The 18138-nt window shown below is 38.6% G+C and overlaps 1 protein-coding gene across 3 annotated transcripts in view; it reads right to left on the bottom strand.

Annotated features, from left to right (window-relative positions):
• DLC1 (DLC1 Rho GTPase activating protein) overlaps positions 1 to 18138 on the bottom strand; it is a 401830-nt gene that overhangs the window by 198630 nt on the left and 185062 nt on the right. For all 3 annotated transcript variants that reach the window (XM_079908969.1, XM_079908968.1, XM_079908970.1), the window contains one exon: positions 10164 to 10197. In XM_079908969.1, the coding sequence (XP_079765095.1) occupies positions 10164 to 10197 (34 nt within the window). The remainder of the gene's footprint in view (positions 1 to 10163; positions 10198 to 18138) is intronic.

An 18138-nucleotide genomic window follows, 5' to 3' on the forward strand; every position in this document is an offset into this window, starting at 1 on the left:
GCTACATGTAAAAGAATGAAATTAGAACACTCCCTAACACCATACACAAAAATAAACTCAAAATGGTTTAAAGGCCTAAATGTAAGACCAGACACTATAAAACTCTTAGAGGAAAACATAGGGAGAACACTCTGTGACATAAATCACAGCAAGATCCTTTTTCACCCACCTCCTAGAGAAATGGAAATAAAAACAAATATAAACACATGGGACCTAATGAAACTTAAAATCTTTTGCACAGCAAAGGAAAACATAAACAAGACGAAAAGACAGCCCTCAGAATGGGAGAAAATATTTGTAAATGAAGCAACTGACAAAGGATTAATCTCCAAAATTAACAAGCAGCTCATGCAGCTCAATATCAAAAAAACAAACAATCCAATCCAAAAATGGGCAGAAGACCTAAATAAACATTTCTCCAAAGAAGATATACAGATTGCCAACAAACACATGAAAGGATACTCAACATCACTAATCATTAGAGAAATGCAAATCAAAACTACAATGAGGTACCACCTCACACTGGTCAAAATGGCCATCCTCAAAAAATCTACAACAATAAATGGTGGAGAGGGTGTGGAGAAACAGAACTCTCTTGCACTGTTGGTGGGAATGTAAATTGATACAGCCACTCTGGAGAACAGTATGGAGGTTCCTTAAAAAACTAAAAATAGAACTACCATATGACCCAGCATTCCCACTACTGGGCATACCCTGAGAAAACCATAATTCAAAAAGAGTCATGTACCACAATGTTCACTGAAGCTCTATTTACAATAGCGAGGACATGGAAGTAACCTAAGTGTCCATCGACAGATGAACGGATAAAGAAGATGTGGCACATATATACAATGGCATATTACTCAGCCATAAAAAGAAACAAAACTGAGTTATTTGTAGGGAGGTGGATGGACCTAGAGTCTGTCATACAGAGTGAAGTAAGTCAGAAAGAGAAAAACAAATACCGTATGCTATATATATGTATGGAATCTAAAAAAAAAAATAGTTCTGAAGAACCTAGGGGCAGGACAGGAATAAAGATGCAGACATAGAGAATAGACTTGAGGACATGGGGAGGGGGAAGGGTAAGTTGGGACGAAGTGGGAGAGTGGCATGTACAAATATTCAGTACCAAATGTAAAATAGCTAGCTAGTGGGAAGCAGCCGCATAGCATAGGGAGATCAGCTCGGTGCTTTGTGACCACCTAGAGGGGTGGGATAGGGAGGGTGGGAGGGAGATGCAAGAGGGAGGAGATATGGGATTCACTTTGTTATAAAGCAGATTCACTTTGTTATAAAGCAGAAACTAACACACCATTGTAAAGCAACTATACTCCAATAAAGATATTAAAAAAAAAAAGGTCAATGTGAGTTAAAATATGGAAATGCAGAACTGCCTTATTAGCCTGTTCTGGTAGTTCATAGCCACCTCTTCAAAGCTGACAAGCCATTCTTTCAAGGGATCAATGGGGGAGCAAAATGTGCAGAAGACTTTTTCGAGGAAGAAATTTCAAGGTTGTCAAATACTGTGAAAAGTTATGGTCATTGACAGACCAGAGATTAACAAAGTGCCTGCATGAGTTGTTTGGTATGTCACATAAATGGATTAATTTAGAACTATTTCTTGAGCATCTGCTCTGTGCAAGATCATACACTGGGTGAGGGGCTGACAAACATGAAATGTGGGGTTTATGCCTTTAAGGCAGTCACAGACTGACAGGGAAGAGACTACATTAATCAAATTTAGGAATCACTAAATGCTGTAGAAAGATACAGCCGCCTTTGGATAACCACTCTAAGTGCAGGAGGTAGGATATATATGTGTGTTTGTGTGTGTGTGTGTGTGTGTGTGTGTGTATATATATATACACACACACATATATATACATATATATTTTTTAATTTTAAACAGTTCTTTTTAAAGGAATTTTTTTCTTTTTAAAAAAATTTAATTAATTAAATTATTTATTTATTTATTTTTGGCTCTGTTGGGTCTTCGTTGCTGTGCGCAGGCTTTCTCTAGTTTTAGCGAGCAGGGCTACTCTTCGTTGTGGTGCACGGGGTTCTTATTGCAGTGGCTTCTCTTGTTGCAGAGCATGGGCTCTATGTGTGTGGGCTGAGTAGTTGTGGCTCGCGGGCTCTAGAGTGCAGGCTCAGTAGTTGTGGCGTACGGGCTTAGATGCTCCGTGGCATGTGGGATCTTCCTGGACCAGGGCTCGAACCCGTGTCCCCTGCATTGGCAGGTGTATTCTTAACCCTTGCACCACCAGGGAAGCCCGGTAATATCTGAATTGCAACTTGCTAAAAGAGAAATTATCGTGTACTCATGTTGCTTGCAATGTAATTGAGAAGAAAAGGAAATATGTTTGATTGGTTCTGGTGATACAGTAGCTTTGTTTTACCTACTTGGTAATAAAAGAAATATCAATAGAACGTTAAGAAATAGATTTTAAAAATTATCTGTATTGAAAAATATCCTATGAATTCGAAATCTCTGGCATTTAAGAATAGCTTACTTGTATTTTTCATGAATTCCTTGATACCTAAAAGCTAATGTGTTTCCTCTCAACAGCCCGCTCAGCACAGCCAACTTTTCATGGATTAGTTTACATTAAGTTTCAGAAAAACTGAGAGGTTATGTGTGGGCATACCCTAAATTCCTTTCTCATAAAAAAGCAGGCAAGCAGAGACCATAATACTAAGAAAAATGAAATAAGTGAGTGTTCATAAGCCATTAGTAAAGAAATAATGAATTTCATTTTCTGAGGGTGAAAGGGAATAAAGAATTTGGAATGCTGGCCAAAGTCCAGCCTGGTCTGATAAAGACAATTTTCAGATCCTGTCCAACCCTGTAAAACAGCTGGGGGTCTTTGCAGTTATAGAAAGTGCTTCACCTACAATAGAATGATAGGATTCTACATTTAGCTTTGGGAGTATTGTGCATATAAAGTATTTGCCGAGTTATTTATTTATTTATTTAAAAATTATTTATTTATTTAATTTAAAAAATTATTTATTTATTTAATTTTAGCTGCGTTGGGTCTTTGTTGCTGTGCATGGGCTTTCTCTAGTTGTGGTGATTGGGGTTACTCTTCGTTGCAGTGCATGGGCTTCTCATGGCAGTGGCTTCTCTTGTTGTGGAGCATGGGCTCTAAGTGCTCAGGCTTCAGTAGTTGTGGCTTGTGGGCTCAGCAGTTGTGGTACACGGGCTTAGTTGCTCCGCGGCATGTGGGATCTTCCCGGACCATGGCTCAAACCCGTGTCCCCTGCATTGGCAGGCGGATTCTTAACCACTGTGCTACCAGGGAAGTCCCCTTTGCCGATTTTTTTAATATGTCATTTGTTCTTTCATTTCCCAAACATCAAGCAACTACAATAATGCCAGGCACTGGAAACAGAATTGAATGAAACAAAATTCCATCTTTCAAGGTGCTTACGGGCTAGTGAGTGAGACAGCACTAAAAACGACCTGATCTGTACTAAAATAGAGACATAAAATAAGGCAGTCTTTCAAAGAACAACGCTGCAATCTAGCAGTTCTAGTTTTGTCTTTTCATCAAATCCCTTTGGATCTATTGATACTGGAACATGACAGAGTTGAATAGATCACACTGGTAATTCTCTGAATCAAAGAAATGATGATCAGACTAGAAAACGAGGAATGTCTTTGCATTTCAGTTTTTTGTGGGTTTTTTTGGTTGTTTGTTTTTGGTCCTCTGCATTTCCCTTCTCCGTGGTCAAAAGCAGCCAAGAAAATTAATACCAAAAGGCGCCAAGTCTGGGCTTTGTTATTTAGTATGTTTACAAGGAGCTTGGAATGAAATTATGAAAATCCTATTTTTCCCCCTCACACGGGTCACAAAGAAGTGCTTGATTTCTATGTTCTGCCTTACTAGCCACAACACAAAGTTTGGAGAGACTATGAACCTGTCATAGGCTTCTGAAAGCTATCTTTCACAAGTGTTTCAGGCTATAATTATTCATTATCTTGATTTTTAACATTTTTCTGGCCAACAAAATAACCTAGAGGCAGGAGAACAAACATTCTAGGAAAAATGACCAAGGAACGTAACCAAAGTTGGATTCTGAGTCACCTTTCTCAATGGTGCCCTTCACACACTTGTATGCGATAGATCCCCAAATAACATCATTAAATAGTTGCCCAGCTGAGATATTTGGCAGTTGTGGGGGCAATAGGCATAAAGGGGGGGCAGTTTTAGAACCATGTTAATTCTAAATGATTAAGATGGGAGCCAAAGCATCTTTGTGATAATTATAATTAATTGGTTAATGTGTATTTACAGAACACCCACTATGTGCTAATAGCTGTTTTAATTACGGACCATGCAAAGACCACATTCCTGATCTAGAAAAGCTCACAACCCAGAGAAGAGGACATACAGCAAAGCAAGATGATAAGACTGTAATTGAAAACACAGAGTGTTCTAGGAACACCAAAAAATCAAGGACTAGCCCTGCCTGGGAAATAATTCATTAAGGAGGTGTTATTGTTGGACAAGTAGAATTTTCAAGACAGAAAAGGCAAAAAGAAATTTGCCATTTTTGGCTCATGATTGTGGTCTGTTTTCTATGGGCTGCCATGTAGTCTGACAAAATTTGTGTTCTATGGTTTAATTTTAGAATGAGAGATTTCGTATTACTCCTTAATACTACTTCTCAAATACGCTCAGAGAGTCACATTTTGGTGACTAAAATGCAACTCTAATTTTCTAATTTACATGCTTCTAGGCAATAGGGACCACATTCTAAATCATAAGGGTAGATATTTTTCTCCTTCATGTGATTGAATGAAACTATATTCATTTAGGATGAAGAAAAACACAGTCCGTATCTTCTCTTTTTCTTGGATAAGTCATTTCTCTCTTTCTCCCTCTATCTTTACCTATCATCTGTATTTTTAAAAAGGCAGGGCACGATCTACGTAGAAGTAGAAAGATCCAAAGTTAGAAGGGGTTCTGTGGCTGTATGTTGTGGCTGAAGTTGGACAAACCAACCAACCAATGAACACAAAGGAATAGAAAGAAGAGTAAACATTGGTAGGTCTATCAGTGAGACTCCTAGCAGGAAACAGATGGCACCCTGGGTAAACTGAGGGGAGTTTAGTAACAGAACTATTGATAAAGGTGTAGGGGAACCACAAGGCAAGAGGAGAGAATGGTTGTCAGAACCTGGTAACCTGGGTGGAAAAGGCCAGCAGTGACTCCTCGGGAAGCCGAGCGGGGAATAAACTACCCAACCTCACAGCCGTACTGTCCTCCCAACCGTCAGTCTCTTGCTGGGCCTCCTCACTGGTGCGACAGGAAAACTGAAAGGAGGGCAGCCCATTGATTTTGCCCACACTGGTCTGCCTGCAGGTCACAGAGCTGGGGAGAAGCAGGGTGGAGGGTGGGTCTGAGGGGTGAACTGGGCATATCCAATACCATATACCACACCCAGATTACAAATGGCCCGCTACGTCAAGCAGGAAAGTTTGATCTTATCCTGTCATTAGTAAGGAGGCCCAACAAAAGTTGAAGTAGAAAACGATATGATCAGGTGATGCTTTTCAAAGATAACTTCGGTGACAGCGTAGAGAGTGAAAAGGTGTAATGATCAGTTAAGGCAGGGAAACAGCTCTGGATGCCATCTCAAAGTCCAGTGCAAAGTGAAGGCTGCTTTAAAACAATGGCAGAAAGAATGGACACGGGATGATTAGGTGGCAGTGTTGACAGGACTGTGTGCAGGAGGTCAGGGAGGGAGGATGGGAGCTGGGTAGACAGGATCCAATTACCCCAGGGTCTAGGGATGCTGGGGAGTCCTAGGAAAATGGGACTCAGGGTGTACATTTCTTAGGGACTAACCTTTTGTGAAAATCAGATTATCTGTTCACTAGAGAGAATTTCACCTTAATTGAGCTAGGAATTTCTAAAGAGATGTTACAATATGGCCAAGTCTGCCTATGCTATGATGACCTCTGTCTGAATTAACTTACTCAGAGGCTTTTGGAGAAAGTGATCTCTTTCTTCCACATGGACAGCTGGCTCAGCTGTTAATTGGTGCCCCAAGGAAGCATTTAAGAACTCTTGGAGCATGGGAGGGAGGGAGGGAGACGCAAGAGGGAAGAGATATGGGGATATATGTATATGTATAACTGATTCACTTTGTTATAAAGCAGAAACTAACACACCATTGTAAAGCAATTATACTCCAATAAAGATGTAAAAAAAAGAACTCTTGGAGCAGACCAGAGCAGCAGTAACACAGCTAGCTTCTATTTGGCTTGCACACATACTGGTTATAAGCACAACTCATTACCATAAGAAACAGCTACCATGTTTTAGAGCCTACTTTGTGCCAAGCATTGTTGCCTTACAATAACAACATGGCAACTTCTTTATTTATACTTTAGAAATGGGACAATGAAGAGGTTAAGTAACTTGCTCAAGGCCACATGGATAGGAAGCAGATGTGCTGGAAAATATATCAGTGGCACTGGGCCCATTCTTTACAGATTCTGGTGGCATAAGGGAAGTTAAATGAAATTATTCTGTGTTGGATACAATTACACATATTGATGCTTGTGTGATTAATTCTGATTTTTAAAAACAAATTTATTGGACTCTATTTCAGATCTGGAGAATACACATTCCGATATAGAATTTCTTGAGAACAATATTTTTATTTGATTCTTTTCCTGGGAAGCTTTCTGAATAACCTGGGTTAAGAATTTTTCAATTGAGAAGAGGAAAAGGGGGACGCTGGCCCAATGAAATATGCTCAGCTAGAGTTTGAGTTCCTTCCAGGCAAGGACCATGCCTTGTTCATAACTGCTTCCTTGATAAAACCTAATATGATGCCTACTATATGTGGCTGTTCAGTAAGTATTTGTGGAATAAATGAACCAATGGGATGCTGTTTCAAAATAGTCTCCCCTTGGAGGGTTTTGTCACAAGCAGCAGAATGATTCCACTAGGCTGAATTTACACAGCAGCACGGATCAGAAGAGAAGATGGTTACTTAAAGCACACACTGGGGCTTCCCTGGTACCACAGTGGTTAAGAATCCGCCTGCCAATGCAGGGGACATGGATTCGAGCCCTGGTCCGGGAAGATCCCACATGCCGCGGGGCAGCTAAGCCCGTGTGCCACAACTACTGAGCCCATGTGCCACAACTACTGAAGCCCGTGTGCCTAGAGCCTGTGCTCTGCAACAAGAGAAGCCACCACAATAAGAAGCCCACGCACTGCAATGAAGAGTAGCCCCCGCTCGCAACAACTAGAGAGGGCCCTGTGCAGCAACAAAGACCCAATGCAGCCAAAAAATAAATAAATAAAGCACACACTGGAGCAACCACACAACTGCAACTCAAGAATTATTAATGGAATGTTCCCAAAATGATTTTGTTTAGAGCTTCACAAAGCCTGGTGGAGTTGGTTCCAGTTGGCGTGGATGAGAGGTCACATAGATTAAAATAGATTTTCTTAATAAGAAACAATAGGCTACATTCATCTAGCAAAACAGAGGGGAAAAAAAAAATGACAGGCCTTATGGGTGGGAATGAAGCTTAACCCTATTTAGAGGCTCAATTAACCCCCCAGAAGATTCAGTGGGTCCTCTGCCTTCCTTGCCATTCCTCTGTCTAGCAGAGCTTAAAAATAGAGATTCATAAAGAGGAATAAAGAGATTCACATTTGTGTATAAAACACTCAAAATATTTTAAATATGGCATAATAAATTTTAGAAATAGAAGAAATTGATTGGACTTTCATGGTCCTTTAAAACTTTCTGAAATAAATCATACTGTCTTTTGAATTGGCAAATCCGTTACCAACTGAATAAAATATTCAAACATAACCCTTTATCTTGACATATAAATTCATTGATTAAAAAATCATTTCTTTCTTATATTTATATTGTCAAACAAAATTGTATTTCCTCTTAAAATAATCAGTACATTCTCAAGAAATCTAAATTAAAATCCATTGTGGAGTAAATTTCCATCATTCTAATATTTTAATACACAGAAGCCAGGTTCTGCAGAAATCAGCCCATCCTGGGTTAAACATCAGAGATGGGACATCCAGGGGCCTGGTTAGGTCATACATATCCATTGGTGGATCCTACCTTTCACAGATCGTCTTGCAGAACCTCTGTGAAAGGAAGTTATCAACTTTTAAAACTTGTGCCCCAGCAGTATAGAAATGACCAAAAGATATCATTAAATAGTGACAATTAATTTCATGTTTTTGTTTTTGTTGGGGAGGAAAATATCCAGGATTATGACAAAAAGTGGTGGTTGCATTATATTTATGCTCTCTGTTTAATTAGCTCTTTGTTTTAATAAAATTATCTTTAAGAGAAGCTTGATAACTGAAATGCTTCTCCCTATCAGATTGACATCATTTTAGTGGCAGAGGGAGAAGTCTTTGCTTCTCCAGTCCCTCAAGCAATGGCATTTCCATCCCTCCTCACTCTTTTCCTCCAGCCAAGAATTCCTATTCTAATTTTCTCCTTGGGGTATGAAAGAATTTGCTGATTTTCTGGAATAAGATGACAACTTTGCTCTGTTACACACTTTGTTTAAATTGCAGCCACTTTTGCGAATTACAGAGAATGTCACAACTCAAGATAAAGCACAACTTTGGCTAAGTTTCTTTTTCTTTGTGATGCAAATGCTCTCTTAACCATTTATGTCTTGTCCGAATGAGATAGCTGATACATCTATTATTGAAGGTATTAGAGCTCTGGAATGGTAATTTGAATTCGTTTAGTATATATTATTAATCCAAGTAATACCAATGCATAGATAAACTAAGCAGTTTTTCTCTTGAACTGACACATGATGCCAGTTCAATATTTTCCTTCTATTCTGAAGGCTTACCTTTCAACGTATTAGAGAGAAGAGGCCAGACACAGCCTAAACAGAGGAGAACACTTTAGCTCATGGAAGAACACAAACTATGAAAACTTGTGTGTGAAAACTATCTGGCAGCAAAAATCAAATCACTGAACTTGACAGAGAACATTCCCCATATAACAATCCTATCAGATCAACTCAAATGCGTTAGTGTAAAGTCACTTGAAGTCGTGACACCTTTTAGATGATACTCTAAACTTTTAAATTGGCTCAAAAATTACACACGTCTAAGAGCTAAGTGATATGCTTCAAGTTTGGTAAAGCACCTTTAATCAGTTTTTTAAAAAGATGATTATTATTACACAGAAAACATAAGACAATATTGAGGAGGATCAAAAGATTTTTAAAAAGCACATAATTCCATCAATTCAAGTCTAATTTTTCATATTTCTGTATTTCTCATTAGTCCTTATCCATTTCCCATAATACTGTTAAGTAGTTATTATCATAGCACAAAGCATAGAAAATATTATAATTTTTCTCTAGTACAACTATTCATATTGCTTCACAATTATATTTTTGATGGTATCAGCTTTAAACAAGTACAACTTTTTCTAGGACTACTAAATAAGCTACTAAGATTTTTAAAAATCTTGATAATTATAGTCTTCCTTCAGTATCCGCAGGGGATTGGTTCCAGGACTCCCTGACGGACACCAAGATCCACAGATGCTCAAGTCCCTTATATAAAATGGCCCAGTGCTTGCATACCACCTACACACATCCTCCTGTATACTTTAAATTCATCTCTACATTACCTGTAACACCTAATACAAAGTAAATGCTATGTAAATAGTTGCCTTTATGGCAAATTCCAGTTTTGCTTTTTGGAACTTTCTGGAATTTTTTGTTTTTTCAAATATTTTCAACCCAGGTTTGTTGAGTCTGTGGATGCAGAACCCATGGATACGAAGGGCCAACTGTATTAACAACAGATGTCCAAAGACCATTCCTCAGTACACTGAATGACATCTAATTATTTTCCTCAAGAAAAAAGTTGTGGTTGCAGTTACAGTTAATGCTACAAGAAGTACACACCTTATTCTAACAAAATGTAATCCTATGCTAGAAAACCATATTTTTTCCTACGTTTTGAGCAAAACTTATTTTTCAGGAATTCAACCATAACTTTTGCCCAGAGACTGACAAGATGTATACATTTTAGATATTTAATAAAATATCTATACGAAGATGGAATTTTATTCTAAAATAGGTAGGAGTGAAAACACAACCAATGTCAACTTACCAGCCTTTTCCTTCTCTGAAGTACCTGGAATAGCCTGAAAGAGAAAAAAAGCCACAAAATTGTGGTATTATTAGAAGGAAACAGCAAATAACTTTATTAGGAACAAAATGATGTCCCATAAATGAAGCAAAAATTAAATAGAACCTGACACTAGAAATATGAGAGAAGAGGAACTGAATAAATATTTTTTTTCCAAAGAAGGCATACAAATGGCACATGAAAAGGTGCTCAACATCACTAATCATCAGGAAAATGCAAATCAGAGCCATGATGAGACATCACCTCATACCTGTAGAGTGGCTATCATCAAAAAGACAAGAGATGACTAGTATAGGCAAGGATGTGGAGAAAAGGGAACCCTTGTGCACTGTTGGTGGGGATGTAATTTGGTGCAGCCAGTATGGAAAACAGTATGGAGCACAACTACTGAGCCTGCGCTCTAGAGCCTCGAGCCACAACTACTGAGCCCGTGCCATAACTACTAAAGCCCTCGTGCCCAGAGCCCGTGCTCCACCACAAGAGAAGTCACTGCAATAAGAAGCCCATGCACAACGAAGAGTAGCTCCCACTCGCCGCAACTAGAGAAAGCCTACGTGCAGCAACAGACCGAAGGCAACCAAAAATAAATAAATGAATTAATTTATTAGAAAATGAAAAGAGGATATCAAAGAGGTATCTGCACTCCCATATTCATTGCAACATTATTCACAATGGCCAAGATATGGTAACAGCCTCAGTGTCCATCAATGGATAAATGGGTAAAGAAGATGTGGGGTGTGTGTGTGTGTGTGTGTGTGTGTGTGTGTGTGTGTGTGTGTGTGTAACGGTACATTATTCAAAAATGAATAAGAAGGAAATCGTACCATTTGCAATAACATGTACCTTGAAGGCATTATGCTAAGTGAAATGAGCCTGACAGAGAAAGACAAATACAACATGGTATTTTTAATATGTGGATTCTTTAAAAAAAAAAAAAGTGTGCAACTGATAGTATGAGAGAGTAGAAAAGTGGTTGCCAGGGGCTGGTGGAGTGGGGGAAATAGGGAAGAATTAGTAGAAGGGTATAAACTTTCAGCTGCATGATGAATAAAATCTGATGAACTAATGAAAGCATGGTGATTACAGTTGATAACATTGTACTATATAACTGATATTTGTTAAGAGAGAAGAACTTAAATATTCCCACCCCCACAAAAAGTATATGAGGTGATGGATGTGTTAATTAACTAAAGGGGGAATCCTTTCACGATGTATACATATATCAAATCACTACAATGTACACTTTAAATATCTTACAATTTTATTTGACAACTACACCTCAATAAAGCTGAAAAGAAAAAAAAAAAGAGTTGTGGAACTATTGGTAAAGTCACTACAGCCAGTTATGCTAATGCTAAATCAGTCATGTAATTGTTTTCCTCTCTGAAGACAGACCCATCTTACCCTTAAAAGATACTGGCAGTAAATGAGACTAAAACCACGTTCGAATTGGGGTTGAATTTTTGTGGTTCGATTTCTTTGTCCTATTTGGGGAGGCAGAAAAAGTAAATTGTTTGGTTAGTGTCTGGGCTTTCAAGTCTCTGCTCTGTCCCCTCGAGGTTCAGATTCCTCCCTTATAAAAGGGGGATAAACACCTCTACTTCACAGGGCTGCTGAAAGACTAAACGTAGTAGCTTCTGTAAAGCACATGAGGTCCCTGGGAAAAGGGAGCTGCTCTTACTATTTGTTACTATGGGCACTGGGCCAATAGACCAAATTACCGATATGAGAGGTTTAGAAGTTCAATTCCCAGTATCTATTATCTATCCCTATTATTTAGAAAATAGAGTTCAGAATGAGAGGTCTTTAACAGACTTTAAAGTAGAACAGTATAGTTCTACTCCTTGTCAATATCCTAAAACAAACTAAGGAAGTGAGCTTTTGGTTGCCATTCACCTCAGTTACTTATGTATAAAATACAGCTAACATGAGTGTATTAACTGTTATTGGAAGCCTTTTATAAATCCACTGGGATTTGACGCCTTCTACTCCACAGCCACTGACCACATAAGATGTCTACAAGCATGTCTCTCTCCCCTTATTTAGGGGACAAAGTCTTCAGAGTTGAAGTAAGAAAACTAGGCTCAAATGGGTAATTAATTTTGTTGCAAATGTGTGTGTGTGCACACACGTGTGTGTGTGTGTGTGTGTGTGTGTGAGAGAGAGAGAGAGAGAGAGAGAGAGAGAGAGAGAGAGAGAGAGGAAGGCTCAGGTGCACCTCTGTTGTAGATCAGCCTAAGGAAATGATAATATCAATCTTCATTTCTGGAAATATCAAAGATCAAGACACCTATATCTTTGTGAGATATTGATTATTTTTGAGATCCTCACCTTTGGAATTTACAGGATTTGGAGATTGAAGTAATTTTTCAAATAAGGGAAAAAATCTTTCTACAGATAAAAAAATAGAGGGTTTTTTTTTTGGCAAGATTGATCTATAGTGAAAGCATATTTTGACTTAATCTTGATCTACATTTAGTTGTTCACTTTTTGTTCTCTGGGTGTGAACACTGACTCTGTGTCCTGGCAAAGATGCAGCCATGAAGAGAATATTAGGTTATTAAATGGCAGAGTGGAGAACCATGTCCAGAGACCAGGGCATCAGAGGGACTGTATAGGCTGTAAGCATCTTCCTCAGCATCCTTTCATTTATAGCAGGATCATCGGATTTTTCCTTTGTTTCAAGAACTTCTCTGATTCTATACTCCCTTGACAAGAAAGTCTTCCTACAGTTTTAGTGATGTTTGATTACTTTTTATGTCTATATTTGGGGAAAAGTCTAAAAATGGAATTAAATCCATACTATATATTATATTTTAAGCCTAGCCCCTAGATTTGCCCCCTGACTGGAGATCAGGGCTTTTAAATTAAATTTTCTCTTTTGTTTTAAGCAAATAAACAACAAAACAGAAACCCTTTCATTGACTAGACTGTAAAGGTTGGTGATAGGTAATTAAAGGACGTTCATGGAGAAAGTCCCTCAGTGTATGAAGAGCTAACACTTACTAGGGTCTCAGAATGTACAAAGTACAGTTTTAAGCTCTTACCTGCATAAACTCACTCAATCCTTAGACCAACTCTGTGAAGTCTTAAAAAATAGAGTAACTTTTGCAAGGTCACAGTAATGGAATGGAAGCCAAGACACAACAACTGGCATGCTGACCTCTGAGATCACTAACACTAATTTCAAAATACTAATCAGAATATTTTGAAATGAAGGAGGAGAAAGGTTTGGAGAGGTCCTATGAGAAGACATTGACTTAGATTACAAAATATTTGTGCAGGAGTATCTGTATGAGACATTTAGAAATTCTCTAAGTAAGCTCTCTCTTCTTATAGCTAAGGCATTTTAGGCAAATTGAATGTCTTACACCAAATCACAAGTTGACCAGTGACAGGCCTTTTCCATATTTTATTCTACTTGATTACAAAATGTGTAACCAAGCATGGATAAGTAAATATTTAATAAAGATGTTAATCAATGAGCTACCCTACAAACAAAAATATTTTAGCCTCCATATAGCCAAAACCAATACGTCATGTAGACAATGCCAGTTACTTTAGAAGCTTACCCCATGTTCTGCATGAATCTTTAAGCTACCAAAGCTCACTTCCATTAAATAACTTCAATGGCCATATTATTATGTGGAGAAAGAAAAGTCAAAGTTTAATGTACCCAAGATTTAATAACTTCTCTTTTAAAGTAAAACCACATAGTATTAACAGCTGGATATCCCTCAGCTGATTTATCTTTGAATTTGAGGGAGAATTGTCTCTTTAGAAAATGGTTTATGAATACATTGATTAGATTTGTGAAATTTCCCAGTGTTGAAAGGCATTAACTTAAAAAAATGCTGACACTAGGTTTTCAATTAATTAAAGCTATTGGTTGATTCTTAATTAGATGCCTCACGTTATTCTATGTACAAAAGCTGTAAGCAAAGTTTTCTTCTTTGTGGAATTCATAATCCAATTGACGAAGATACATGAGAATAGTTCCATGCAGAAGTTGCTGAATGACAGTGATTAGCACCCTCATTGGTGTGACATTAATAGGTATAGGAAGATAGTAGGTAATTAGGACTACCTGGGTGGAAATGGAATGGTTTTCCTGGACATTGAACCCATGGGGAGGAAGTGCTAGTGAGGAGATTTCTTTTTGTCTTTGACTCCTGAGAAGTGGCATGGCTAGATCTGAGATCATGTCCTGAGGTTTCATTGTCTAATATCTGTTCCTGGGTTTGGGGAAAAAACATTTCATGCAAGTTGCCTGTGTCATCTGGTACAGAGTAGGTGTTCATCAAACCTTTGTGGGATTAAAATGCCAAGTGTGTATTTGTATATATAGTTTAAATAACATGTATGACTTGCTTATGAGAAAGCTCCCATAAAAAGCATATTTTTGAATTCATTAGGGGTTTTTGTTAATAGCTGCCATATGTTTCATTTGAACTGTATCCTCAGGAAGTGATTTAACATTTCTGGCAATAAAGCAATTAAAGAGGATTTTCCTGCTGGCCATATGGGTTCGCTGTAACTTCATATTTTCTTCTCTCATTTCTCAATGGAACAAAGGGAAGTCTACTAATAACTTCCAAATGAGAGAAGAAAATTATTCATGGTCTTTTGTTATTTTTCTCTGTGATATTCAAATGATAGGATAACAACTTTTCCTATGGCTGTACTGACCCTCCTGTAGTTCTCCACATGCAAAGATTTTCATTTATGTTGATTTGTTAAGGTATTTTACAATTGAATTTTTAAAAAGCCATTAAAGAGAAACTTTTTAGTAAAAGGGGAGGAAACAATTTGCTTTCTCTAAATGAGGTCTTTTAAAGCTGTGTGTGGGAGCCTGGACTGTGTGTGTGTCTGTTTATGTTTTTAGACATGAAATGTGGCTGGGGAAATGCTCATTTTGACGTGCCCTGCGGAAATGTTGTAGACATATGTTGATTCATTTGGTCTGTTGCTAGAATGGCTTTCTGCACTTACAGAAGGACCTCAGCTGGATACCTTTTAGGAATTTACACCAACTACACAGAAGCTGCTAACATAAATGGTAACATAAGTAATGGGTGTCGTATCTGAATCCATTTTCGTATAATGACAATTGAAACATTCTAATTGATTCAATTTCATCTTCATGATTTCAGGTGAAAATAGAGTAGGATTTTTCCTCTTTAACATGTTAGTTTTATTAATATGTTATGTCATATAAATTATTTAATATAAATTAATATATATAATATATATTATATAAATGTGTTTATATATCACCTATATAAATTATTTTCTTCTTAGTGTTTTATAATCGGGATGATAGACTACTACCATTAAGAAGGCCCTTTGAGGGAATTCCCCAGCGGTCCAGTGGTTAAGACTCTGTGCTTCCACTGCAGGGGGCACGGGATTCTATCTGGCTGGTCCCACAAACCACGCAGCACGTCCAAAAAAAAGGCCCTTTGAAAGTCAACCCCTTCAAATAATGGACAGGCTGAAAGATTCTACTTGTAGTTTCCATGTAGGGAAAAAATGCTACCACTTATTTTGTGCTTTCTCTCTTTATAGGTAGTGCTTGTTCTGCATGTTTTCAAATATTAGAGATGCTCATGCAGAAGTGTCTGGAATATTCTGTTTTGTTCTATAGGAATTTCCTCTATTTGCCTTTTTAAAAATGGGAAGAATCAGTGACAGTAAATTATTCCTTTCCCTTGGAAACATTCACTTTTATTCCCACAAAAATATTTTACAGTAAATTTCAAAATGGTTAATTACATCCTTAGAAATTGCAGGCAAATGCCCCTCAGTGATGGAACGGCCTCGGTCTCAGATGAGAGCACAAGAGCCCATTGGGGCACAATGAATGTCCCTCAGTGATGGAATGGCCTCGGTCTCAGATGAGAGCACAAGAGCCCATTGGGGCACAATGAATGTCCCTCAGTGATGGAATGGCCTCGGTCTCAGATGAGAGCACAAGAGCCCATTGGGGCACAATGGACAACAGGAAGAGGTTGGGGAGTCACATTTTTGGGGAACACAGGAAAGACATTAAAGAAAAGAAGGTACACTGGAAAATGGGTTTGTTTCCATGTCTATTTAAAGACTCTTTTGAAATCACTCCAGTCTGTGATATTGTTAACCAGTCAATGATTTCTGTTTGCTTTCATCTGAACAAAGAAGTTCATTGAGAAGCTGTGTCTGATTGGCAATCTGATATCATCTGTTTTGGTTTACGAAGTCTTTCTCCAGCTTTGACAGTCATCGTTCTTTCACTGAAAACATAGACTATTTTTAGAGCAGTTTTAGGTTTACAACAAAACTGAGAGGAAGGTACAGAGTTTTCACTTAAATCCTCTGCCCCACACATGCAGCGCCTCGCTATTAGCAACAGCCCCCAGCAGAGTGGTACATCTGTTACAACTGATGAATCTACACCATCACATTATTAGCACTCCAAGTCCATAGTTTATATTCGGGGTTCACTTTTGGTGTGGTCTACTCTACAGGTTTGGACAAATGTATAAGGACACGTACCTACCATTATAGTATCATACAGAACAGTTTCATCGCTCTAAAAATCCTCTGTGCTCTATTCATCCCTCGCGCCTCCCTAACTCTTGGTGACCACAGGTGTTTTTACTGTCCCCATAGTTTTGCCTTTTCCAGAATGTCATATGTTAGGAATCATATGGAATGTAGCCTTTTCAGATTGGCTTTTCTCACTTAGTAATAGGCAGTTAAAGGTTCCTCCATGTCTTTTCACGGCTTGGTAGCTCACTTGTTCTTGGCACTGGATGATATTTCAATGTGTGCTGAAGGACATCTTGGTTGCTTCTAGGTTCTGGCAATTAATTATGAATAAAGCTCCTATAAACATCTATGTGCAAGTTTTTGTATGAACATAAGCTTTCAACTTCATTGTATAAATACCAAAGAGTACAATTGCTGTAAGAGTATGTTTAGTTTTGGAATGTTCATTTTTTTTGTTTGTTTGTTTTTTGCGGAACGCGGGCCTCTCACTGCTGTGGCCTCTCCTGTTGCGGAGCACAGGCTCCGGACGCGCAGGCTCAGCGGCCGTGGCTCACGGGCCCAGCTGCTCCGCAGCATGTGGGATCCTCCCGGATCGGGGCACGAACCCGCGTCCCCTGCATCGGCAGGCGGACTCTCAACCACTGCGCCACCAGGGAAGCCCTGGAATGTTCATTTTTTGATGACATAAAATTATGAATAATTGTTTTAATGTACGTCAGAGTGGGTTTGCCCTTATGACTTCTACGGTCTCGTCTGTGACAGTGTGTGAGATTCATGCGCAGAGAACAAAGTTCTTACTTTAATATATGGTTATATTCTAAAGACAACTAGGGATAAACTGACTCTTTCCCTGACCCTTCCCAGATATAATCTAACAAACAACTCCCTTTCAAGAACAGCACATAGGTTGCTCACTGGTTTAACAAAATGCACTCAGACCCAAGTGGCTTGGGACAGCTGACTCCTGATTTCAGATGCCCTACCCATCCTTGGTGCACCAGCTAGCTGTGCTCTGGTGCCATCTGCAGCCTGCAGGATACACAGAGTCTGATGGGGTAGGAGGGAATTGTGGGTTAGGTATATGTGACACATGCATATATTAAATATGCAGGGAGGCAGAGGTGGAGCAGTTTCGTCACAGAATGTATAGAGTAGTAGAGGCTTTCCTGCTACAGCTGTACTCGTCATTTATTGAATGGTATAAAAATCTACAACAGTTATGTAATTGTTGGGTAGCAACTTTCTTTTTTTTTGCAGTAGTTACAATTTTAACAACTCCTTTAACTCTCAAAAGTGTCCCAGTTTGGATGATAAATTATATGGGAACACTTTGCATGGACTCCATCAACAGCATCCCATGTCTCTGGCTTCAGGGTAGGTTGGCCTATGGGGAGCCCCAGTAGGG

This window comes from Stenella coeruleoalba, assembly GCF_951394435.1.
Source record: "Stenella coeruleoalba genome assembly, chromosome: 21".
In the NCBI taxonomy this organism is placed as follows: domain Eukaryota; kingdom Metazoa; phylum Chordata; class Mammalia; order Artiodactyla; family Delphinidae; genus Stenella; species Stenella coeruleoalba.